This window comes from Podarcis cretensis, assembly GCF_951804945.1.
Source record: "Podarcis cretensis genome assembly, chromosome: 1".
Lineage (NCBI taxonomy): Eukaryota > Metazoa > Chordata > Lepidosauria > Squamata > Lacertidae > Podarcis > Podarcis cretensis.
Window position 1 is genome coordinate 106,054,469 of NC_137170.1, and position 24,988 is coordinate 106,079,456.

A 24,988-nucleotide genomic window follows, 5' to 3' on the forward strand; every position below is an offset into this window, starting at 1 on the left:
ACTCAGTAACACCGGTAATGATTTCACGCAGAAATCACGCAGAAATATGGAGGGTGGGACAACTCAGTAACACCAGTAATGATTTCACACAGAAATTCTTCCGCCATCATTCAGATGGACGAACGCTGATTCCACATCAATAACTCACAAACTCTCTTGACATTGCTCCTGTTCTGCTCGTTGATGGTCTGCCAAACAGGGTCATCTTCGATGGTTTGCTGCCCTTCACAGAAATGCTTAAACTACTCATACACTTTCGAGTTACAGCTTCATCTCCATACACAATTGTGAACATTTTGTGGGTTTCCGATGCTGATTGTATGTTCAAATCTTTCTCGCTGTCTGATTTCTGTGACCATTCACCGAACTTTCCAGTCACACTTTGTAATTGCATATGAGCACACTTTGTAATTGCATATGAGCACAGTGAACACAAATCACATCTTGGGACTGAATCATTTAGCAATGATCTGTTCCTTGAAACTGAAACATAATTGTTGACTCCTATAGCTTAATCCAGCGAACAGGTGTTGTTGAAGCTTATACGGGATAGAATACGTAAGACAGAATAGAGCCATATGTTTGTGAAATATTTCCAAACATAGCAGACTTGTTGACTAAGTACTATGGCTTTTTTCCTTGCCAGGGGACTCCAGCATTGTTTTTAATTCAGCTTTCTTTCCATGAAGATCTGTTGAAATGCTATGTTCAAGATGAAAGGTAGGTACTAAGGGCAAAGCTTTTCTATACCCTGGTATTTATATATCCTAATATCTGAATTCATTTGGGCTGATCTGATTACCATAATCTTCTGCTTTAAAATGTAACTAATATTTTTCTTTCCCTCCTCAATCTATAAGTAAAAGTTATTACAACTTTGTTGAATGATGTAGTTGCTAAATAATTTGAAGTTGCTGAGTGTTTCTTCTGTTTTCTTTTAAATTAGGTTTTTCTTGAACTATGAATCACTTGTAGGATGTGTTTTGTCTGGCCCTACATCTCCTCTGACTTTTAGTGAGTCTGTATTCACAATTGTCAACCAAAGCTCAAAGTATCTGGAAAATAAGGAACATCTCTGGAGAATGTGGAGTATTATAGTTAACCCCTTAACTGAGTGGATTAACCAGGTACAGTGTGTTGGTTCTACCTAAATGACTATACATGAAAATACCAAAGAATGTACATTGCTGAAATTGCATTTTAAAAGTAGAGTGTCTGTAAAATGATCTAGGATCCAGTCAGGCACAAAAAGCCAGAATTCCCATGTGTCTTAATGATGATGCATGTCTAGATTAAAAGTGAAAAATATTTTAGAAAAACAAAGCTAAGGATACCAGGTTTCTTTGAGTGTATAAAGTTCAGTTGTTTGTTTTTTCCCCCTTTAGACAAATGAAGTAAATCAAGGTGATGCTTTGGAACATAATTTCAATGCACTTTACAGTGCATTGTTGCTCCCTGTGAATACCATATTCCCATGTTCTGAATTTCCACAGGTAAGAAACTAATTGGATTTTTTTAAAAAAGAAAGAAAGAAAGAAAGAAAGAAAGAAAGAAAGAAAGAAGTGTGTGTGTAGCAGTAATCTTAGACCAGAAAGTACTGTGATCTCTGCTTCTTTTCTTTCATTACAGCCTACAATGAAAACATTGCTCCGTTCCTGGTCAGAGCTCTATAGAGCATTTGCCCGTTGTGCTTTGCTGGTAGCAACAGCAGAAGATAACCTATGCTGTGAAGAACTCTGTGCTAAAATAATATCTGGATTAGAAGATGAAGCAGATATTGTAAGTACAGTGATCTGTGCGGGAGACACGTTCGCAACCCGCGCGTGTGCAGATGCGGCACTGTGGGTTGCGATTTGGCGCTTCTGCGCATGCGCGATTTAGCGGTTCTGCACATGCGCGAGCACCAAAATCCAGAAGTAACCTGTTCCGGTACTTTGGGTTTGGCGCAGTGCACAACCCAAAGCATCTGTAACCCGAGTTATGACTGTATAGGCTGCTCTTAATACAAAATGTGGTTGGTGTTTATGTAAAATCCTATCCCTTGTCTTTCATTCTATACTGATGTGGTAAATATATTTATTTTCTTTCAGAATCAGTCCATGTTGGATGGCCTCGCTCACATCACGTCAGTTATGGTTGACTGCATCAATTTTGCACCTTATGGCACTAAATACCAACCATCAAATAGATGTAAGGATAATAAGTGGAATCTGCAACTAAATGTTGCATTGGGGAGTGGTTCATTCCATTCCTTCTCCTGATTTTCTGATACTTCCTCTCTCTTCCCTCACCTCCACACCTGGTCAAGTCAGCTTTTCTTGCCCAGTGAGCCTGCTCAGTCCTCATTTGACTGTTTCAGGATTTCCCCCCCTCAGTGTTTTTTTTCTAAAGGTTTTTTTGTGCTTCTGCATCGTTGGGGTTTCCTTATTCCTGCTACCTTCTTCTTGTGCTTGAGTGCTGTTTTCTTAGGCTATGTAAGAATCGGCATTCATAATATTGATTTCAAATGTATCTAGGCTTCCTGTATTATGAAGCAGAGAGCTGCTGAGGTCCTGTACATGCTTGGTCGGTTTACTGTTTTGACAGTTGAATTGATTATGTTGATTAAGAGCTGTGCTCAGACTTCTAGTAACAAGTTTCTTAAAGTTGTATAGACACGTGTTGTTTGGTAGTTTGACATAAATTCTGAAGCCTCTACTGAAGTCAGCAGTGCAGTGAACTACTTTTAAAGTTAGTCTGGATTAAGTTCTTCAGCTGTGCTATTAAATACTTTAAGTAAAATGCTTGTCATGATGGGAGGCAGGGTACGTGTGGAGTGGGGGGGTCTTGAAACTTGCAAGGAGTCCCTGGGGTGTATGTGTGTGCACCATTCCCTTACATGGGAGAATAGGCTTTCTTGCTGTATTGCCCCTCCCCCTTTGGAAGGGCTGTTGCACATGGTTAAGAGGTGAGCAGGCCATTAGGATCACATGTACTTTTCCCTCCTGTGAAGATTCCTTCATCCTATCCCATTGCCCTTAATCATCTGCTGTGATGTTAATTACAGCTACTTCATGTTCTACAATTTAAAATATGGGAACAGAAAAGGGAAGGGAGTACACGATCTCCATATGAACTCTTAACCCTGTACAAAGAATATAGCTGTAGTATTGAATAACACTCCCAATATTCGGCATGTTCCAACGGAAAGGGAAAGGAGGAATGGTATTTATAAATAGATGCAGGTGTGGTGGTCCTTGCTATTTAAACCTTAACTTTAATATAAACTACCTTAATTGCTAAAATAAATGTTGTCAACTTAACATACTGATCCTTAGCCCCACAGATGCCTGCAGACTGGTCCAAAAAGAAAAAAGATCCCCTTGGCAAGCTGTCGTCCTTAATTAAACTTTTGGTGATACAAGTAAACTCACTTCAGATGATTGTGTCCAAGGAATCCAGCCCTGAAAGAAAGACCTCTATCAGCACTTCCGTTATTGGTGCTCTTCAAAATATCATTGGCCACATCTCCCTACCTTCAGTCATCAGACCTCTGTTCAGAACTATTGCGAAACCGTTATCAGCATTTTATGAAAAAATAAAGTGAGTGCTCTGCTATATAGCTATGCAGTACTGACTTTGCAGTTGTATACTACATTCGTTACTATGGCTAACTTGTTTCATACATGTGATTGAAATAGCTTAGGAAACCTACATGGCTATACCACTAGTCCAATGATGTTCCAGAAGTACTTTATTGATGCTACATTGAGAATTGGATAGCAGCTTACGTAGCACCTTGATGCAAAAGCTCCATTTGCAATCTGTAATCAGATTTATTAATTTTAAATTTTACTTTTACAGCTGTTTTTTAAAATATATTTAACACAAGTATTAACTGCAGAGAGCACACAATTTTAAGAGGTCATTTCCTATTACACAGAAGGGGGAGCGATGCTTTTTTTAAAAAAAATGATGCCTCCTTAAGAGATGTGTGCTTCATCCAAAAATAAGAAAGTACACCACTTGCTTCAGAGTTACCTTTCTATCAATATAGAAGTTTGGTCAGTCAGCTGAAGCTCATCATTGATCAAACTGAGAGTTGCTTAATTGGGTGATAGCCCTAAAAGCTACAGGAGGCTAGAATCAACTGCTTACTGAAAATTCACTCTTGGCAGCCTTGATTTGGTTGGCTATTTGATGTGTCCCAAAATGGTGTGTTTCTTTAATGTGTATAAATGTTATGGTTATGATAAAATTACAATACTATCCAGTTTTTTAGTTTTTTGATATATTGAACGTCCTCCTGCGATTGATTGATTGATTGATTGATTGCCCTTCATCTTAGCATAAAGGGGAGGTCACAGCTTTAAAAACATTATTGAAAACACTTTGCCACAATTTTAAACTATAAAAATAAGGTAGGTGCTATATTGTACCTTATCTGACAGAATCTATTTTTAAGATTAATTGTAAGCCTGAAGGCAGGCATAGCCTTAAAAGTTTTTTTGTAAGCTACTCCCAGAGCTTTTTTTGGCTAAGGGGGTTTGAATGCTGTAACCAGTAAATAAAGAAATAAAGAAGCAGAGGTTATTCCATATATGAATATTCATCAGTTATCTCCTTTCCCCCATCAGGTCCACTAATGCGTCTAAAGTGACCAATGGGCTCAACAACAAGGTAATTTGGACTGGGGGTGGTGGGAAGCTTTTCTGTCTCTTGAATACGTTTTTTAATACCATGCAGCCTTGTAGCATAATTCCATAAAAGGAGCTGCCCTTGCACATCGTGTATAATGGATGTGTGTGTTGTACCAGCATCTCTGTTGTGTTACCACAGACTTCCCTAGTTCCTCATAATTATGTGGGTGTTGCATGATTAAACCCAGGCAAGGAATTACCTAATCAGTGCATGGAGTTTGGGGAGGGGAAAAAACTTGTAGTAAATAATTGCTTCCGGTGGAGTACAGGATCAGGTTTAAGGTGCTGGTTTTGACCTTTAAAGCCCTATACGGCCTAGAACCCTCGTACCTACGGGACGGCCTCTCCTGGTATGTCCCACAGAGGAACTTACGGTCTTCAAACAAAAACATCTTGAAGGTCCCAGGCCACAGAGAGGTTAGGCTGGCCTCAACTAGAACCAGGGCTTTTTGGGCTGTGGCTCCGATCTGGTGGAACGCTCTGTCACAAGAGATTAGGGCCCTGCGGGACTTGACATCTTTCCGCAGGGCCTGCAAGACACAGCTGTTCCACCAGGCCTTTGGCCAGGGCACAGCCTGACTCCCTCCTTTGGCAATCTTCACAGAACTCTTGCCCAATGGTTGCCATCAATTTGATTTGAATTAATTTTATAATGAAATGATTTTAGAATGTTTTATTATTTTATTGTTGTTAGCCGCCCTGAGCCCAGCTTCAGCTGGGGAGGGCGGGATATAAATAAAATTTATTATTATTATTATTATGCATTATTTGGGTCTAGTGTAGGATTTTGCCATGATCTCCTATGCCATCTAGCCTAGAGGATAGGGCTCCGGGGCTGTAAACAGCATTCCAAGAGCTTCCTTATATTATTGGCCTTCTTGCTTTAAGCTGTACATTGTAACTAAGTAGACAGTGCTTAGCCCATTATCTGCTGTTAACACCTTTTGCAGCTATAACCTTTTTGATCCATTTTTTTTTATTCTATTTTCCAGTTTGAAAAGTTATTGGCAGAAAGTATTAGTTGTTTTCAGTCTTCCTATGCTGGATCCTTTGACAGTGAGCTGCTGCAAGAGCTTTCTCCATTGCTGTGCATAATGCTTTTGCACAAGAATAAACAGCTACGTAGTCAAGCGGCTCAGTTCTGGAATGCAACATTTGGTAAAGCTGTAGTGCTGACGTACCCAGAAGAATTAAAGTAAGAATTTTGTAGCTTGTGATATACCTATAGACTTGTGGACAAACTCATTTACTTGTGTAGAGCCCCCATCCCAGCTCCTGGCCAATCTTAAAAGCATTCTTATCCATTTTCCAGTCTGCTAAACATGAAGCACTTCTATTGGAAGCATTTTGTTGGGGGAATTTGAAAAACAGTAGATGCATATGAAAGCAACTATATCATAACTGTCCTGACGTGGAGTTGTGTCATTTTGACAGTTCCTTTAATTAAAAATCAAAAGAATTCTTTAGACCAGGCTTCCTCAACCTCGGCCCTCCAGATGTTTTGAAACTACAATTCCCATCATCCCTGACCACTGGTCCTGCTATCTAGGAATCATGGGAGTTGTAGGCCAAAAACATCTGGGGGGGGGGCAAGGTTGAGGAAGCCTGCTTTAGACGCTGCAAATCTGAGCAGAAGAATGGGTAGAGGAAAGTGTGACTTAACCCTGCCTCTTGTGTAGGCCTTCCTGTACAAAATTTCATGTAAGGACAACAGCAACTTCAAATGGAACTTTTTGACTAGAACTGCTTTCTCCTTTTCTCTATCACTCCTCTGGTCAAGCTTATAAATACCAGGTACCTTCTAGTGGTTCTTTTTGGTTGGGGAAAGGTTGATGTTGACTGACTGCTAATTACTTCCGATTTGGGATTAATAAAGTAACTTGTACAACGGAAGCAAAGTAATAGTATTGTTTGTCGTCCAGAACTTCATATTTCGCTTGGCGTTTCAAACAATAAACAAGTATAGACTTCATATACAATCAAAACAGCTGAAAGTTTTGCATAAAGTTTGGGTTTGGATATAGAATATCAAGCTGCATCATCTTGAAAATGCATTGTAGCTAGCAACGCAAAGCTTCATTCCTGTGCTTATAAGTTTTCAAGTGTAAACATGGTGCCAAAAACTTAATTGTTCGAAGTCTGAATATCTGATTCAAAGATTTTAAATGCAACTTTCATGATTGCTTCCCTGCAGATGTGTTTTGTGCCAAGCCAAGCAAAAAAATTTACTCTCGTTGCCTGGCTTTGAAAACACGGACATAGTGGGAGAATGTAACGGGACATGCTCTGATTCTGTAAGTATTAGGGTTTGGCATTGGTTGTAGTAAACTTTTTTATTTTTCTGAGTAAATAGGTCACAATGCACACCTTCATTCAGTTTACAATTGCTAAAGTAGGAGTGTGGTGGGGGTTTTTTGTTTATTAAAGGTAGTTGCAGTTAAATCTGAGGAGAAACTTAGTTGACAGCACTTCTGACAATCTGAATTGGTGAAACTAGGACCTCTTCTTCCCACATGAACTTCGTTTATCTGAGACTTTTCTCTGTGTGTCCCTCCAAGAGAGATGCAGAAGGTGTCGGCATGAGAACAGACCCCCTCAGTGGTGGGTCCCCATTTATGAAATGCTCTCAACGTGGCAAGCAATAACATTTCTTTTCCACCAAACCTTTGGCCTTTAATTATCTTTGGCCTCATTCAGTGATGGGATTTCTTAGTCCTGCCCTTCTATGAATGTGTTTTTAGCTTTCACTTCGTTTTAGTACTTTGAGTTACTTTTCATTAAAAAGCAACTGAAGAAATAATAATAATAAATTTATTTATAATAAATTTATTTATATGCCACCCATCTGACTGGGTGAGCCCAGCCATTCTGTGGTAATAGTACATTACTCTTATTAATTTGTAGTTTAATAGTAAGAACTACAGTAAGAATACAGTAAGAGTATTATAATACTCTTATTAAATTTTAATTTTGTTACAGCAAACAGAGAATTCCCAGTGGGATGCAAAGATAAGTGGAATAGAAGTAAATCTTAGTGGAAAAAGAGACTCCTTGCTGGCACAGACCAATGAACTAAAGCAGAAAAGTATTAATTCCCCCGTAACACCTTCAAAGGTAAGACATCAGTTCATTAAATGAAATGGTTTCTTATTGGCACTTACATCTCCAGCAATAATACCCAGTTTTTTTCTATTCTAAGCATCAGTTATTTTTCTTGTTGATGAGGAGAGCTGAATCATGTAAGTATGGGGCTCACCTGAAGATTGCGGTAGAATTTGCAATTGATTATAGACAGAATCCCCAGATGTGAACAGAAACCATTTTCACTCAGCCACAGCTCAAGGTTTACAGCATTGTCTGATATGTACTGTTAGTGTTCATAAGCTGCAAATTATTTACACTCTTTATTTTTACTTTTTCTCATGAAGCAGATGAAAGTAGAAAACTCGCTGACAAAGACAAATCGAAAAAACTTGCTCCTGGAAGAGGAAAATACTGTTGACTTTGTGTTTATTCCTCCAGAAACAAAAGAGAGAGTGTTGACAGAGCACCAAAAAGAAGTGCTAAGAACTAAAAGGTTTGTAACTTAGTAACTTAAGAGTCAAGAAATGCACATTTTCTGTGTGCCACCAGGTCTGAAACTTTCTAGGTAGCTCATCTCCTTCATTGCCAAGAGCTGGCAGAAGAAGAGCTTCCAAGTTGGTCCCACTTCCTCTGCCCAGCTAGGTTCAGTAACCAATAAGGGAGCTCACTGTGCAACCCCTGGGTAGAATGGTTCCTACACAGGCCCTAGAGCAAGCCTTCAAATTTGAACAGTTGCTAGCTTAAAATGCCATTCTTTATCAAATGTATTAGGACTACTCATTTTATTGGAATGTTGACCAGTTCTATTTTTTGCAGGATTGATATTCCTACAATGTACAATAATCTTGATGCATCCCAAGATACTACCTTGTTTTCCCAGTATACACAGAGCCAGGAAGATTATCCGTAAGTATTAGGGACCAACAGTGCTTTGAAATGTAAAATGTTTGAATTTTCCGTGCATCTAAGTAAGTCACCTTTATTTTAGGGATAAGCCAGCCTCTGTGGATATGAAGGAAGAATCTGAGAAGGAAGAGAACAAAACAATGCCCCAGGTATCTTCATATGTTGACAGTTGCTGGGAATTGATAGTAATGGCATTTTTTTTAAAAAAAAATCTTTATAAAGGACTTATAGGGAAAGGGATGTAGCGTATAGCTGGAGTAAAGCACATGTAGCTGCTGACACATATCCTTACCAAGTGTCAAACTAACAGCCACAAAAAGGTTTATATTGACATCTGAAACATTATTGAAGTACATTGGATGGCTTTTACTTCCTTTTTGAGTGAAGGCATAAGCCTATCTGCACCCTGCCATGGTGCCTTGGGATGTATGGGTTGCTTCAGGCCTTCCATTATAGAAAGTGCGTAGTCTATACTTGAAGGACTGTCACCAGTTTCTAGTTGGAACAAATGACTAGATTTTTGAAGCTAGCAAACTGTTTTAGTGAATAATTGGAACTGTCAACCCTCCCCCTGCACAAGTTTTGCTGGATTTTCCTGCATGTTCTTACCTGGAACAAATCCTGGAATTGCAAAAAACACAAATTAAATTGTAATGCTTGCAATTTTGGTAAAATAAAAGGAAAAGTATCCAAAGTGATTAAGTGATAAGACTTTTTCTTTCTTTCTTTTGTTTCTTTACGATAACTGTTGGACAAGGATATGGCCTGAAGGTGCATGCTGTAGTAACTTTGCTGTAGTTAAATAGATCTGGCTGTATGGATGCCTAGAACTGGCACATAATAATGCCTTGAGTTTCGAGGAAAGGTGGGATGTGAAGTAGGCAGTATAGTCAAAAAATGTATAATGACACTAAGCTATTTTCAATGCAGGATGAAAAAGCAGCAAGTGACTTGCTTGGCATTCCCCATGAAGTAACTGAAAGTGGGAAGGCAGATGTACTTCCAGAGGACAATAATTCCACCAGTGCTGAACAGCTTACCACTTTTGGCAAACAGAGCTTAGATCCAAATTGTGAGAAATTGGAAACATGTGCTCCTAAATCAGTTCCAGGGGAGACTTCAGTATTGGATTGTTCTCTAAATGAATGTACCTCTAATGTCAGCAGCTGCAGCTCTGCTTCTAGTGATGTCATCTCAGGAACCCCACAGCCTGTAAGCAGAAGACAGTCTTTCATAACTCTGGAAAAATTTAATAGTTCAGAAAACAGACCATTCAGTCCTACAACTTTCACTGTGTCTGGAACATCTGCAAGTACTCCTTTATTAGCCAAACAGGAATGCATGATTGCTTCAGATGCTTCTTTCAAAGGAATTCCAGATGTGGAGAATAATAACACCTTCAAACACAAAGTGGAAAAAGCCACCCCCAGGCCTAAAAGGTCAAACCTAGAAATCTTAGGTGCACTGGAGACTTATGTCAAAGTCAAAAGATTGAAAGATGAAAATAAGGCTAATTCAAAATTGCAACCTGAAAGTACACTTGGGATTAAAAAGTCAAGCCTTAGGCAAAATAAAACAGATAATTCAGAAGAAGAAAAATCAAAGATATCACAGTTGCAACAGGAGAAAAATATGCAAGAGTCTCCTGCCAACCTTGTAGAAGATAAGTGTGAATTGCCTGGTGAAATACAAGAACCAGAATATTTGCTAGACATCCCTTCTCAAGTTTCTGAGTTGAATGCAGTAGGATGTAAAATAGAAAATAAACAAATTTTGGACAATGTTGCAGAGACCAAAGCAGGAGCAAACTTAGATTCTAAAGAGAATACCCCTCCAGAGCTGACTTTAGCAGCAGCTACAATATCTAATGTTGGCCAAAGTCCACAAGTTTCACCTCATCCAAAAGCATTAAGACGTTCTTTAAGACGAAAACCAGAAACTGCAGAAGGAGCTTCAGGTAGTCCAGACAAAGAGAACAGTCAACAGAAAAAAGATGGGCGTAAAGATGGTGAAAAGGTTCTGCCAAAGAAGATTTCACAAAGTAAAGAGGCTTCTGCACAAAAGCAAAAATCTGTTCCTGATAAAACAATAGATGCACAAGGAAGTATAAAGAAAGAAATCAATGTACATGGGAGCAGGACTGCAGAAGGTACGATCTTGAAGGACTCCCATGTTTCAAGAACTATCCAAGAGGAAACTAGCATAACTAATGAAAAATCTGAAGGAAGTCAATCATCTGACATCAGTGACTTGCAAGATTCTGTTCCAGAAACAACTGGTGAGAAACCTAAAGGGTTTCCACGATATCAGACAAGAAGAAACTCACAGGGATTACTTACCAGTATAGAAAACTCTGAGTCTGATAGTTCTGAAACAAGAGAAGAAGGAACCAAGAGGAAAAGGTTAGGAAGATCGAAAAATAAAAGTAGTTCACTTGAAAGCAGTTCAATTGAAAGCCAGGTGAAGGAAGTGCTAGAAAGCCAAGAGTTTCATGCAAAACCTGCAACAGAAATCCAGACCATGCCACCAGAAAATAAAGATGTAATGCATTCTGATGAACACATGGAAATAGCATTACTGTCTGGTGTTACTGGTCAAGAGAGAGAGAGAACTACCCTCCCACTTAGTGAATGTTCAGGACTTGAGCAAGATATGGACACTTCCCTTTGTAGAGACTCTTCAGATACAGAGAGAACTTCTGCCAGAATGCTGACACGCTCCACTTCAGAGTCAGCTCTAGAAAGCAGGCAGAGAACAATAGTTATGGATAAATGTTCTGATTCCCCTGCCAAAGGTTTGGAAAGTAGTGCTTATACTGCTGCCATCAGTGCCTCTTCTTCACCTGAGAAGTCTTCAGAGACAAGTGAATGTCAGCACAAAAGAAGCAAGCGGACAAGGAAATCAAAGAGCTGTAACTGCTGTGGTGAGAAGCCATCTCCACTGTTGGGAAAGTCTATCACTGAAATAAAAAAAGAAGGTAGCCCAAAAAAAGAAGGTAGCCCAAAAAAAGAAGGTAGCCCAGAACTAAAGTTAAAAGAGTCTAAAAAAATGGCTAATAAATCAACAATGGCTTTGCCAAGCATTCCTGCTGCTGCTGATTCTCAGTTTGCTGAAAGGCTCAATATGGAACCTTGTGCAGCGAGCACACCATTGTCCTCCATTAGCAATTCCTCTGCCCTGAAAGATTCACACGAGGGTATCCGATCTGAAGAGGATTTGCTAGGAGGTGACACTCCAAAAGAGGAACTCAAGAAATCCCGTGTCAAAGATGAGAGTGACACATCTGTTGCAGAAAATCTGGATTGTGTTGGCTTGGCTGAAGCAACTTCAGAACCAAGTTCAGTAGACTCTGATTCAGTAGAACACATTGTTCAGTGTCCATCCTTAAAAGCAGACACGGACCCAGGTGCTGTAAAAACGGGAGATAGTAATCAAAATGGTCATCCAGAAGGTAGGACTGACGTAGAGATGAGTGTGAACCAACCTGAAGAAATAAAGGCCAGCGAAACAAAAGCTGACATCGTTCAGAATGTTGTAGAGAAGACACCAGTATCTGTAACAGAGGTACCAGAACTTCAAGAACAGGATGCAGAAAGCGATATAGCCAGCAGATCAGTAGAACATGAAATCTCAGCCTTGGTACAGAAGGAAAATAGCTCAGATTCCCCTCTAAAGTTTCAGGAAATTTATGCTCTTTCTGTAGCCAAGATTAGTGAAAGCCCTAATGGAGTGCAGGCACGCTGTATTTGGTCTCCATCAGCTTCTCCCTCTACCAGCATTTTAAAGAGAGGTGTAAAAAGACAAAAAGAAGAAGATTCTCCATCACCTGCAAACAAGGTACTTGAAGTGGCTTTTTTAAATTTATATGTGAATATCTCCGTATTGGATCTATATCCTTTATACAGTTCAGTATCCATTTCTTCCTTAATAAGAGCTAAAACCTACAAAATCTCCATGATTTTTTCATATCTCCCTCCCTTTTAAGGCGTAATTTTATTTTTTTTCCCTTTTATACCCCACCCTCCCTGGCCAGAACTGGGCTCAGGGCGGCTAACACCAATAAAATTACAATAAAATGTAATAGAAAAAGAAAACTCAGTTAATTAAAATACGGGTTAAAAATACAATTTAAAATGCAGCCTCATTTTAGTAGTAGCCTTTTAAATCTTTGTGGAGGAAATGTCTTTTGTCAATTCAGAAGCTTCTTTTTTGCTTGTAAGAGATTAAGCTGCTTATCTTAACATAATGTATCTAACTTACCTAGAAACCTGGGCATCTGTTATAGCAACACCTGTAAACTCAGTGGTGCAACTTAGAATACGGAATATCCTGTATTCCCAAATACCCAGCTCCCACACACTGTGCCTTGAATTGTGACCATTCTTAATCTGTGTTGCACACTGTTTCTACTGATGCCTCACTCCGTGTATCATTTAAAACCATCTACTAGCCTTTGATGTTTATCACCATTTGCTCCACAGTCAGGCTTCTGGATTGCTTCGTACTACAGTTTTTCATTCCTACGAACAAAATTGTGTTCAGGTTCTGCTTTCAGGCTGTCCATAGGCATCTGCCTACTTTATATTGCATTTATCTGATTTTGTGTGTGTTGTGTTTTCATTGTATTTTGTACATTGCCCTGAGACATGTGTGGCAGGTGATTAATAAATAATAGTTTTTTTAATTAGTAGTCACTGCACTCACCCATGTGAAATATCTCAAATATTGCTGAAATCTGCCAGTTTATCTCATTCAAACCAGAGATTAATGTAGATCAGTAGGTCTCAAAAGTGCAGTATAGTTCACAGATCTGAACATGAGAAATGCATAATTTATTCTTTTTAGGGAGCCACATGTCTCTTGTGTTACCCAGATGTAGACAGTTGTGCAAAGTTTCTTACAGTATATTCTATATATGTCTACTGAGCTATAGAGTGGAAACTCATGCAAAGCATTGCATTGCAACTCAAGTCTACTATGTTAAAATTATGTCACTTGCCATTGCAGGCTCACTCCCTTTTCCTAGTCACGACTAGTAGTAGAACTTATTTTTGCTTTAGGGATTTCCCCCCTTTTGTTAAGGATGTGCACTTGGGCACACTTTGAGGACCTCTTATGGTATATTGTATGGGTCTAAATCAGCTGTACTGACTTAATGCTTCTTTCAGTCTTGTTTTGAAAATATATGAATGCTAACTACTTTGCAGAAAAAAATCAATTTCCCTTGAAAATCAGTCAACACTTTGTGGCTTTGGTATATCTTTATTGTATAAGACCTTGTTCTTAAAAATCCACTGAATTTCTATGAACAGAGCCGACGAGTTTCCTTTGCCAATCCGATCTACCAGGAAGAATTGGCAGATGACATTGACAGGCGAAGTCCTGTGGTTAGAACCCATTCTTCTAATGGTTCTCAGTCTTTCCGAAGTATTAAATCTTCACCTAACCATCAAGCCAAGGTAATATCTGGATTTCTCTTATTTTATTTTTACTGAGAGAATGATCTCTGTGACATTGAAGAACATTGCAATAAACTAAGCTGCATATAATCATACAAAAGAGTTGAGGCTTGGATTTTGAGGTCTCTGTGCACAAGTAGAAAGCCTTTTCTGCTCCTCCCTCCATCCTAATTTAGCTGTTTGCGCCCCACCAGAAACCACTCCTGTAGGTCAGTGGACCTTCCAGAGCAGTATGTGATGTGACATCTGCTGGTGGTGGGGAACCACCCACTTCTGTACATGATTATATGATTATTTTCAACTCTACGTTCAGGGAAGTAAAAATGGCAGGGTAACATGCCATTTTCTTAAATGTGGTTCACTAATTTAGTTTACTGAAGAAGTATTGGCTGTCGATAGTAGTATGATCCATTCCTTTGAACTAGCTTTTGTCCCATTTTAGGCAAAAGATTTTAATAAGACTAGTCATAAGGTGTTAGGTAATTCCTTTGATCCTGAGAGAGCTTTTTTCCTCTTTTCCTATCCAGCGTATTACTACTCCAACCAAAGGATCTCTGTCCCCAGGATCTCGTAGCCATAAATATAAGAGCTCAAAGAAGTGTTTAGTAAGATTTGCTTCGGCTTTATGTATATCTTCTCCATTTTCTCCTGTATTCAGCTTTTAAACTTAGTCAAATTAATAATTTTCTGTATTATTTAAGATCACAGAAATGGTCAAGGACCCGCTACCAGGTCCTACAGAATGCATATATCCTGCATTAGTGGGCTGTAAAGTGCCTGTAGACACAATTTTGCCTCAGATTACTTCAAATATTTGGTAAGTAGGAAGTCACTGGGAAAGATTCCTGTATCAAATGTTGAAGTATTATTGACAAAGAAGACTGCTTGGGGGGTATGGGGGAAGGAAAGGGTATCTTCAAGGTGCAATTATTTTAATTAATTAATTTCTATACCTCCTTTCATCCAAGGATATTTGCAATATAAAAGCAGAAAAATACCGTATTTTTCCGTGTAGAAGAAGATGCTTTTTGCTTAAAAAAAAATTAGGGGAAAATTGAGTGTCTTATACGTGAATAGTGAATGCAGAGGGGGTACATGTGATTAATGGCAGCAGCAAGCTGGAGATTTGCAGCAGCAATTGGGCAGGTGATTGGTGGCTGCGGCAAGGCCTGCTGGCGATTGGCTGTGGCTGCAGCAATTCGGCAGGTGATTGGCGGCTGGGGCGTGTGGGCTGTTGGTGGCGGTGAGCAGGCAGACAATTGGTGGCTGTGGCAAGGTGTGTGATCGGCAGTGGCAGGCAGATGGGTGAGCGATTGGCGGAAGTGACCTCCCCTACCCCCCATAAAAGCTAAACAACTTAATTTCTTAATTTTGAGTTTAAAATGTAGGGGTCGTCTTATACATGGGGGCATCTTATACATGGAAAAATATGGTACATAACATAGTAACAACAACAAAAACACCTCCCACTGTGTGCACTGTTTAAAGGGGCATAGATTGTATAACCCAAAGGCCTAGGAGAAAAGGAATGTTTTTGTCCAGTGCCTAAAGATATGTAATGGATGTGCCAAGCAAGCATCTCTGGAGAGAGCATTTGATAAACGAGCCATTGCTAAAAAGGCTGATTCTCATGTTGCCACCTTCCGGGCCTCTCGTGGAGGGGGCACATGAAGAAGGGCCTCAGATGATGATTGCAGGATCTGGGTCGGTTTATACAAGGAGAAGCAGTCTTTAAGGTATTGTGTTCCTGAGCTGTTTAAGGCTCTGCACTGCTCACTTAGAGCTACCAACACAATGCTGTTCTCTCCTTTTTGTGTTATGTTTTGTTTCCTTGATCCCATCCCACTCTGGCCTACCAGACACTCATCCTGGTTAGGAATTTGGAAGACATGTGGATGAGGTAGGGCAGTCCTGGGCGCAAACTTCCTTCTCTTCCTCATAGCAACCACTGCAGCTGAAATGGGCCTGTAAAGATAAGCAGTAGCCATCCACTTCAAGATTGGAAGAGAATGCTTCCAGCACCTCATGATGTTGACCTTATTCTTATGAATGATACAAGGAAGGGAGCTAGGGCTTCCTAGGAAGTTCCAGTGCTTTATTTGATCTCACTTTGCTAAAGAGTTTTTTTTTTAATCTGACCACCCGCTAAGCGTGATAGGTGGGTTGTTTTTTTAAACTTTGGTGCGTATAGCTGGAGGAAGCTCCAGTTTGGTCTGGGAGATTGAGACCTCCTCCCTAGCAGAGAAGTTAAGCTGCAAGCTGGCCCTGTCTCCTGTTGATGGAGTGACAAACCAAATGTCTTCCTTATTCTCACCAGAACATGTCTTCCTTCACACAGTGTTTCTTGACCTACAAATTTCAGAAGTAGAGCTGTTGCATCCTGAGAAATTGGGGGTGGGGCTCAAGTGCCTGTCCCACCTTTCTTCCAGCAAATTCCCCACACAACCACCCAAGCTCCTAAATAAAGGATTTATGCACGCACTTTGAAAGTAGAAGAGTTGCATATACATAGACTAGATATTGGGTAACTTAATTGTAGAAATCCTGTGTTAAAGTAGAAAAATGATTTTTGAAAAGAGTCCTCTTGTCTTTCAAAGATAAGCATTTTAATGTGGTTGTCTTTCTTACCTTGTCCATAGAATGTTGCATAAGAAGAGGGGGGGGGACTAACACTTCTCCCTTTGATTTGACTAAGGGCAAGGGGATTAGGACAACTCATTCGAGCAAAGAACATCAGGACTATAGGTGACTTGAGTTCTCTGACATCAGCCGAGATCACAACTCTTCCCATTCGTTCTCCCAAAGTATCCAATGTTAAAAGAGCTCTTAAAGGATACCATGACCAACAGGTTAGTTTCTTTGCATTATAATAAAATAAGTAAAATCTGAAATGTATCAGAAATCTTTTTTGCGGAACAAAGTTGTGAACTTCTCTGAGATCTACGGGTATAGGGCAGTATACAGATTTAAATCATCATCATCATCACTACTATTTGAAATTAAAATAAAAAGTAAGAACAAGTCGGATCACACAACAAGATGTTGCCATGTATCCACTATTCATAACAGGAGTGCTTCTGTCCAGGGCTTTACCAGTGTGGAATTTTGAGCCTTGTTTGAGTTTAGCAGGTGAAAGGGAAGGCTGCTCTCCTTGTTTTGTCATCCTTGCGCAGGGGCCATGCTAATCTTCTCTGTATCGTTCCAATTTTAGTATATGTGCTGCCGAAGCTGCTCTCCTTGTTTTGCATTTGTTGGGAAATGGAATAATATCTACAAAGATATATATTTTCTTGTTTCCTATCCTCCTGAAATCACTGTATTATAGAGCACTTAGGCTCTGTTGACTTCCAGGCTCTAGTACTTGAAGATTTTACTGCTATGCAGCAGAAAGAGGAAAGATTATAGAGAGTGTAAAAGGAGCAAGGTGTCAGCTTCCTCACCTTTATGAAAAAACGCCACATAGCATGGGGATGGGAGGTAATAAAACACCTTGTGGAACACATTTCCCTTACCTGCTTCCCTTCCCTCTCCATGCTAAAGCTGTCACACTTCACTAAGCCAATGTCCCACTTCTTCCCCTTCCTTAATTTAAAAATCTTGAACTGGACTCAACTGCCCTCAATCTTTCAAATGTCCTGGAACTCAATGAATGTAGGTTTTTGTTTAGTCATTTGGGGTTTCCTCTCCAAAAATGTACAGCTACTTTTTTTAAATGTAAGCTTATAGTTGCAAGGTAGTCCTGCTTTTATTTTTTGTACAAAAAAATCTATCCCACCTTTATGTTGTATCTGCAATACTCAGGGAGAGTAAGAGCAGCTAAAACAAACTATGAACTGCAGTAGCATTCCAAAATACATAACTGGGAAATTAAAGACAACATGGGTGGTAACAAAGATGGCAGATATAAGAGGGATATGGCATTATACAAAGAAAGAGATAAAGTTATTCTAAAATACTTTGCTCTACACAATACATTCTGCTTGACTTACAACATTGCGTAACACAATGCTGGATCCGCAAGCACCTATGAATTGCAAGACCAGAGAATAATACTCATGCAGAGTATCTTATCTCTCCTGAGCAGAAACACTTCTTCTTTGTCTGGATTAATTCTTTTTAACAGTTAGCAGCCATCCAACCCATTACTGGTTCCAGACACTGATTCAGAACTTCAGCAGCTTTCCTGGTACTCATGGCCACCAGACACCCCCTCCTCCTGCTGAAGAAGGAATGCTATTAATTAGCTATAAATTATATTTCTCATCTGTATTCAATTTTGCTTCCAATTGAAATATATTGCAATAAAATCTCTTCCCCCCCCTCCCCCAAATGTGCAGGTACGATCTCGTGGATTTGAAGAAAATGCTGGCCTGGATGATGTAGAAAAGCCAGTGAATGGCATTGATGAGAAGTCCTGTTCCACAAATGAAGATAAAATGGAAACAGGTAAATATTGCTTGCCATTGTGCAGGTTCGATGCCTGAACTGGAATGCAGACTGGGTATGTTTGCTTCCCAGGTTAAATCCATTGTCTACATTACCTGTAGCAGTGTGATTGCTGTCATTCCACAGCTGGTCCAAAAAGGGCAAGCAATTTCTCCTATATGATTAAGGCTGTTACGCACCATTCTAGCATTACCTACCCATTAGGGCTGTAGTTAGTATGGTATGTAGTTGCACAAATAAGAATTGTAGACTCGTTGAATTTGAGTAGGGCTCTAGTTTAATAGGAAATCTTTGTATGTGTGAACTTTCTTTCTTCCTAGACTTGAGCGAGCCAGTTTCCTCCACTGCAGATGAGCAATCAACTACAGACCTTTTTGCCCAGATTGATATACTTGCTCCGCAGTTTACTTCTGAAAATCTTCTCAACTATTCAGTGAGTGAACTCTTTGAAATGCAAGAGAAACTACATAGCATGACAAACTGTATTATGAAAAACCTGCAGGCTCGTTGGAAGTCACCAACCCGGGAAAGCACTGTTTAATCATCTGTACTTATCTCTCAGAAGAGAAGACTTCATAGTGAGACATTTTTGATTCTAAAATCCCTTTATTTTTATTTGAGCTGAACACTCACTTAAAAACATCCCAGAAGAATAAAAGAGATCTTCGTCACTCAAGGCAGGTATGGCATCATTCTGTATATCTTAATAAGTAAGCTTGGTACATTCACAATTCAAATGTTTTTATTGCTGTTGCGCACAGTTTCCCACTAAAAAGTCAACTTGCTGAGTATTTTAACTATATTTTTGAATGCAGATTTATATTTTATTCCTATATTTAAAAACAACAACAAAGTTCCCTATGTGGAATGAATCTTGAGATGCTGAGTGATTTACCAAAAGTGATGCCAACTTTTTTTGCTACTGGTGTTTTGGAAAACAGTGGCTCTATAGTCTGTCTTCATATTAAGATGTACTGTACTTAATTAGTGCTTCAAAAAAAAAAAAGTATTTCCAAACAATTTTTCTACCATTTCACAGTTCTATTTTTGCATGCACTTATTATGCAAAAAGGAGAAAAATGTATATCGGTATGAAATTCTGATGCAGTATTTTCAAGAGTCATGTCAATTAGACATAAATAACTGTACATTATGTGTAGATAATAGCAATTCTAGACATTATTAATTATGATCTGAGATTTGTTAAAACATTGGATGGGAAAAATTGTGTTTGTATAAAGCACACAGTTTGCAGTTCTGGAGAAGTAACAATGGGATCTGTTTCACTTATTTGGAAATAAATATATATGTATATATGAATAAAATAATGAACTCTTATTTAGAATTGTATTTTGAATAGAACTTGGTTTTAATTGTGTCTTGATTTAATGGATCTGGCAGTTCCTTTTTCATCTAAAGCTGTTGAAATGGGCTTTGAAAAGGGAATTTAGGTAGAGCTTGGAGAGATACCCTCCTCCCACTTGAGGTCTTTCATGGTCCTATTATTTAGTGTCTTTTAGTACTTGTCCTTCATTGGGCTAGTTTCAGGTTACATAGTGTCTGGCCTCTTCATGCTGTTTTGCTGGCTGGGGTTGATGGGAATTGGGCCTAAAACTCCGGGAGGGCATCATGTTGCAGGAGGGTACTCTAAATATTTTTCTTTGAAATATATGCTTATATGTCTACCCAGAACTTTACAGTTTGGTATGTGGGTGTGGATTGATCAACATCATGATATGATTTAAGGCAATGTAACAGATACTTTATTCTGACTGAATTCAGTGCTGAGCTTTCAGATACTTATGAGGTTAGTATGTATTGCTACTAGCATTTAATTACTCTGTCATGCTGGCAGTGAGCTACACCCAGAATTAGCCTGTTTCCCCCCCAAATCTACATTAGATACAAACTGGTTTCAATCTGAGTAGAGTTCTCAGCTGATAACTGGTGGCAATTGAGTCTTTGTTTCATTGTATATTTGCATATGAAAGAGGTCTGAAGGGAAAATGCTTTGTTGCAGTAATCAATTTCTTTTGTGTGTATTATTTAGGTATTTATTGTTTAATTGGTTTTAGTATTTAATTTGTGTCTGTAAGTTGATTTGAGCCATTTATTAAGTGTTTTACTCAGAAAAATATTAATGATTAAAGTGACATTCCTTCTGCTAAGATACAAAATCAAGGAAACTTTGTAGTAGCTTAGAGTTTTTAATGTAATGAATTCCATCTATATAGATGCAGATAAAGATAAGAGAGGATGTATTGCAGAAGAGGCAGGTTATGTACTATGTTAGTAGAGCTGGTAGGGGCTTTGTTGAACTCCCAAGGGATGGGAAACTGCTTAATAAGGAGTCACAGTTTGAGAGTGTGCTATGTGCCACATTTCACTCCCGCCCTTCTGTGGTGGCTACTCTTACCTTGCAGCTGCATTTCTCAGATTTCTTCAGGTGAAAGATTCTCTTCTTCAGCAGTGTAACTTGTCTCATCCCAGAAGGAGGTATTTCTGCAGGAGCTAGTCAAACCATTCATCACCACAGTTGCGAGAGACAGTGCTAAGGTATGTTAGCCCTAAGGTGTTTGGGGGAATCCTACAGCAGGCTTCTCCTGGCTCTTGCGAGGAGGGTGTGTGTGAGTAAATATTTTCCCCTTCGCTAGGTGATAAGCTTTTAAACATTGCAATGTATCACTGTAGTGTGATGTTTGGCTGGTGATACACCACAGTGCTGAAATGCAGGGGGAGAAACAAGCTGCATCGGCCCCAAACCACCTCGGTGGGACCCTGGTGCGTTGCAGGGCTGGGGCTAATGCAGCTTGTTCCTCCCTCTGCTGCACTGAGGATGAGTTGCATCAACTCCAGTGGTATATTGTGGGTGAAACCACCATTGCACTCTGGTCCTCTATCGTCCTGGGCGATACATTTGCAAGGCACACATCAGTTGATGAATGGTTTCAGTTAAGGTTCCTTTCCTCTCAATGACATCAGATGAATAGCAAGAGTCTGTTGGCTACAGGGAAGAACTGGGAGGAGCTTGCAGCATTTGTGCCTATCCATGGTTCTGCATTTCCTCTGCACACATCCATTTGGAATTGAGTATCCAGTGTTCTATTTCTCCCCCCCCCCCAGCATAAATTAAGTACATAACTAAATTTGCAGAGCTGTGAAATTTATTAGTCACCACTTGAAGAGGGAATCACAGTACCAGGACCAAAGAACACTCAGATGAATAAGGCATGCACCAGCGTTGCGTAAGCAGACAAGAGGAGGGGCTTTCCTACATATAGTTTGGCTGGTTTGAGATGTTAGCTTTACATAATTGCTTACTTGAAACAGAAATAAATACATTTGGCTATTTTTATAATATCACAGGAGAACACAACATCTCTTGATAAGAAAAGCATTAAAACCAACACAGATTAGATGTTTCATTAAAAAATAAGATTAGTTTGGACTATGAGCTTGATTCCAAACAAAGAAGTTGACAATACAGTGGAACTGAGAGCCAAACAATTCTCTTTTAGATAATGTTTGAATACACAACTCCATTTAATCAAGGTAGTGAATGGAGGCTGCCATGTTGGTATTTCCCACTGGTTCTGTGATGACTAGAATGAGAGAATGTTTGTTGTGTAAAAGGCAATGCATATATCATATATCAACGGGAAAATAATAAGGCACCTGAGAAAGTGTTTAAGGATTATAGCAGGCAGCCATTTTGTGAGGTGCCTTTTTATTTACCTTGTCAAAATGTCTCATAGAATATCGCCTCCATTTTGGCTTAAACAGCTTCTACATAGTTAGCTGGAAGCATGCCTGTTTTGCCTGTTCTTTGCACAGTCCCATACATCCAGCCTTCATCAATGGCCTGTACATTGACGATTGCATCACCATCTTTGAAGGAGACTTCATCAGCATCTGCTGCAGTATAGTCATACATGGCGCGATACGTCTTCTGTGGTGGTCATTTTAAAAGAAGAATAAATGCTGTTAGATTACCACCATACATGCAGTATGTTGGGCTAAACCATTTAAAATACCTTCAGTTTGCATTAAATTGCAATAATTTACTGAACTCTTATGATTATAGTGGTAGAAATGCTGGTCATTAAAAAAAATATTATTGTGAGTTGCTTTGAGCTAAAAGATTATATAAATATTAAATAATCTTTTAGAGGAAGAAAAGGAGTGTTTAGAAATAAGACTATTATTCTCTTCCATCAGTAAATGTACATTCAAGATAACAATGCTGATCATTAATTTAGACATGTAGGTTTTTCTCCCCAATGCAACACAGGGACACAATTCAGAAATCTATTTCTTTGTACTTGTTACTCTTGCCATATGATAATCTATTTTCCTTACCCCTGCAGTAGATGGATGAGAGGGGATGGAAGAGACTGTTGTCTGCTGGGTAGCAACAGAAGATGACCGTTGTTGTGGCAGCTCTACAGTTTTAGCGTGTTTGTAGTCCACTAGAAAGGGAAATGAAAAAATTGAATAATGAGAAACCAGCTGGAAGCTTTGATTCTCTTCAATAATTTCGCTGTGTTTTAATAAAACTTAAATGGGGCTTGGTTGCATTTTATGAGGGAATGGTGACAGCAGATGTAAATCAGCAAAGATGATGTGGCTGTGTCATTTTAGATAAATATTTCTACTTTAAAAAAAAAACAAGAATATTGGTGTACAGAACTGTATTCTACCAGTGTGCTAACTCCCCCCCCCCCCCGGCTTGTCCAACACTTGCTATTTTCTGCCCAGAAAAATAGCCCAAAAGGACTTAGAACTATTATCTGAAAGACAAATAAAGCTCTTTAGGACAAAGTGTCTCCCTGGCTATAGCAGCTTGCATTGAACTAGCTACTGCAATTTTTGGCAATTCTGATTTGTTAGTGCTGCCTGTCCATTATAATCACACTACCCAAATTCACCTGAGTTTCGAAACATTACTGCATCATTTATTCCGTCTCCCCAACCTGGCCACCTTCACACCATGCTCCTGTATGATCTCCTGTATGATTTGTAAGAAGCCCCAACTTAATAAATATTCAAATTTGTTGTTATGTCACTGGGGGAAGAGGGACAGAATTGTTTCCTGCAAAGCCTTTTTGTCTTTGGTCCTTATGAAACATACGGAAAGTAACCATAACCGATGCTCTTAACGTTTTTTTGTTTTTACAATTTAATTGTTAATATTATTAAAAGGCAAGGCTTTGAACCTTGCTCCCCTCCCCCACTGCCTTGAAATAGCAGTACACACAACCTGAAAAGGTATCCCTGCAAGACGAGTGCAGTCTTGAGTCCCTTGTACCTGATGTAGTTGTGGTAAAGAAGCCTCCATTGCTGTAATAGGACATGTGCTGATCGGCAGCCTCTGAATGCTCAGATTTTTCATCCCCAGCACTGAGGCTCAGTGCACTGGCAGAGCGGGATTGCTCTCGGCTACGTCGCTGGGCTTGAACTAGGCAAGAAAGATGAAGAAATTTACAGTGATGTCTTGAGGAGGAGCGTACTTGGTCAAAGGCAAAATTAACTAAAAATCAAAATGGAAAGTTACATTGTGGAGTGTTTAAAGCATTAAAACTGTAGGATAAAGGCTTGTATCCATCCACAGCCATTTGCATAATGTTACAGGATGCAAAACGTACCAGTAATCAAGTGTAAGCTTCTAGATTGAATGTTGTCTTCTGCTGGGTCATAGTCAAAGACTGAACCAGGATTAGTACGCCACACACGAAGATCTGCAGAAGACAGGTGGGTGGGGTATTTTAGTTGTATCCTTCGCCTCTGACTTCATAGGTATAAGAAAACACATTTGCAGAATCCAACAGGTCTTAAAATGGAATTCACACAGCAAAAAACTAATTTAGGAAATGCTTTGCAACTCACTGCTGAAATGTGACTTGACCAGAATGTTTAATGAATGGGAAAGAATGTTTTTCTTTTACATTTTAACAATGTTGACCCACCACCAACAAAAAAAGTTGCACTCTTAGGGAAGAGCCCTTAGCGCAGTTGTCAAATGTATCATTTGCATGTACATTCTCCAGTATCTGGTAGGTAGGATGTGTGCCTGGTGCACCACTGATAGCAGGAGGTGACCACATGGAGTGCAAATACAATGCAGCCGTAAATGTTACAGAGAAGTGGGTGGAGTAGATGATAGTGGGCCAAATGGACCACCTCAGTATAAGGCACTTTCTCATGAATTAGTATGTGTTGTCCACAAAAATATGTAAGGTAAGGAAGAAGTGAATTGTCCAAGCAGATTTGGTTAACTGGGAACAATTACAAGCATAGGATTCCGGACAGATGTATTCAATATCAATTTAACAAGGCAGAAGAGTGCGTGTTTATGATGTGAAATCACATCACTATAAATAATTTTCTACATATATTATCAGCTGTGACCATTAT

At 39.3% G+C, this 24,988-nt stretch overlaps 2 protein-coding genes across 52 annotated transcripts in view; one reads left to right on the forward strand and one right to left on the reverse strand.

The window, feature by feature from the left end:
- Window positions 1–19,924, forward strand: part of RIF1 (replication timing regulatory factor 1) — a 35,960-nt gene extending 16,036 nt beyond the window's left edge. The window contains exons 16-35 of one of the 2 annotated variants that reach the window (XM_079992700.1): window positions 647–720; window positions 947–1,127; window positions 1,386–1,493; window positions 1,630–1,779; window positions 2,091–2,190; window positions 3,318–3,582; window positions 4,617–4,659; window positions 5,672–5,874; window positions 6,874–6,973; window positions 7,659–7,793; window positions 8,108–8,256; window positions 8,580–8,669; window positions 8,752–8,818; window positions 9,600–12,506; window positions 13,982–14,128; window positions 14,656–14,733; window positions 14,830–14,945; window positions 16,824–16,977; window positions 18,466–18,574; window positions 18,895–19,924. In XM_079992700.1, coding sequence (XP_079848826.1) covers window positions 647–720; window positions 947–1,127; window positions 1,386–1,493; window positions 1,630–1,779; window positions 2,091–2,190; window positions 3,318–3,582; window positions 4,617–4,659; window positions 5,672–5,874; window positions 6,874–6,973; window positions 7,659–7,793; window positions 8,108–8,256; window positions 8,580–8,669; window positions 8,752–8,818; window positions 9,600–12,506; window positions 13,982–14,128; window positions 14,656–14,733; window positions 14,830–14,945; window positions 16,824–16,977; window positions 18,466–18,574; window positions 18,895–19,115 — 5,397 coding nt within the window. In that variant the 3' untranslated portion in view covers window positions 19,116–19,924. The remainder of the gene's footprint in view (window positions 1–646; window positions 721–946; window positions 1,128–1,385; window positions 1,494–1,629; window positions 1,780–2,090; window positions 2,191–3,317; window positions 3,583–4,616; window positions 4,660–5,671; window positions 5,875–6,873; window positions 6,974–7,658; window positions 7,794–8,107; window positions 8,257–8,579; window positions 8,670–8,751; window positions 8,819–9,599; window positions 12,507–13,981; window positions 14,129–14,655; window positions 14,734–14,829; window positions 14,946–16,823; window positions 16,978–18,465; window positions 18,575–18,894) is intronic. The other variant, XM_079992701.1, reaches the window with a different exon arrangement.
- A 1,796-nt stretch (window positions 19,925–21,720) lies between these two features.
- NEB (nebulin) overlaps window positions 21,721–24,988 on the reverse strand; it is a 164,189-nt gene continuing 160,921 nt past the window's right edge. For 49 of the 50 annotated variants that reach the window (XM_079992010.1, XM_079992000.1, XM_079992011.1 and 46 more), the window contains 4 exons: window positions 24,220–24,312; window positions 23,883–24,032; window positions 22,934–23,043; window positions 21,721–22,523 (listed from right to left, as the gene is read on the reverse strand). In XM_079992010.1, the coding sequence (XP_079848136.1) occupies window positions 22,350–22,523; window positions 22,934–23,043; window positions 23,883–24,032; window positions 24,220–24,312 (527 nt within the window). In that variant the 3' untranslated portion in view covers window positions 21,721–22,349. The remainder of the gene's footprint in view (window positions 22,524–22,933; window positions 23,044–23,882; window positions 24,033–24,219; window positions 24,313–24,988) is intronic. The other variant, XM_079991990.1, reaches the window with a different exon arrangement.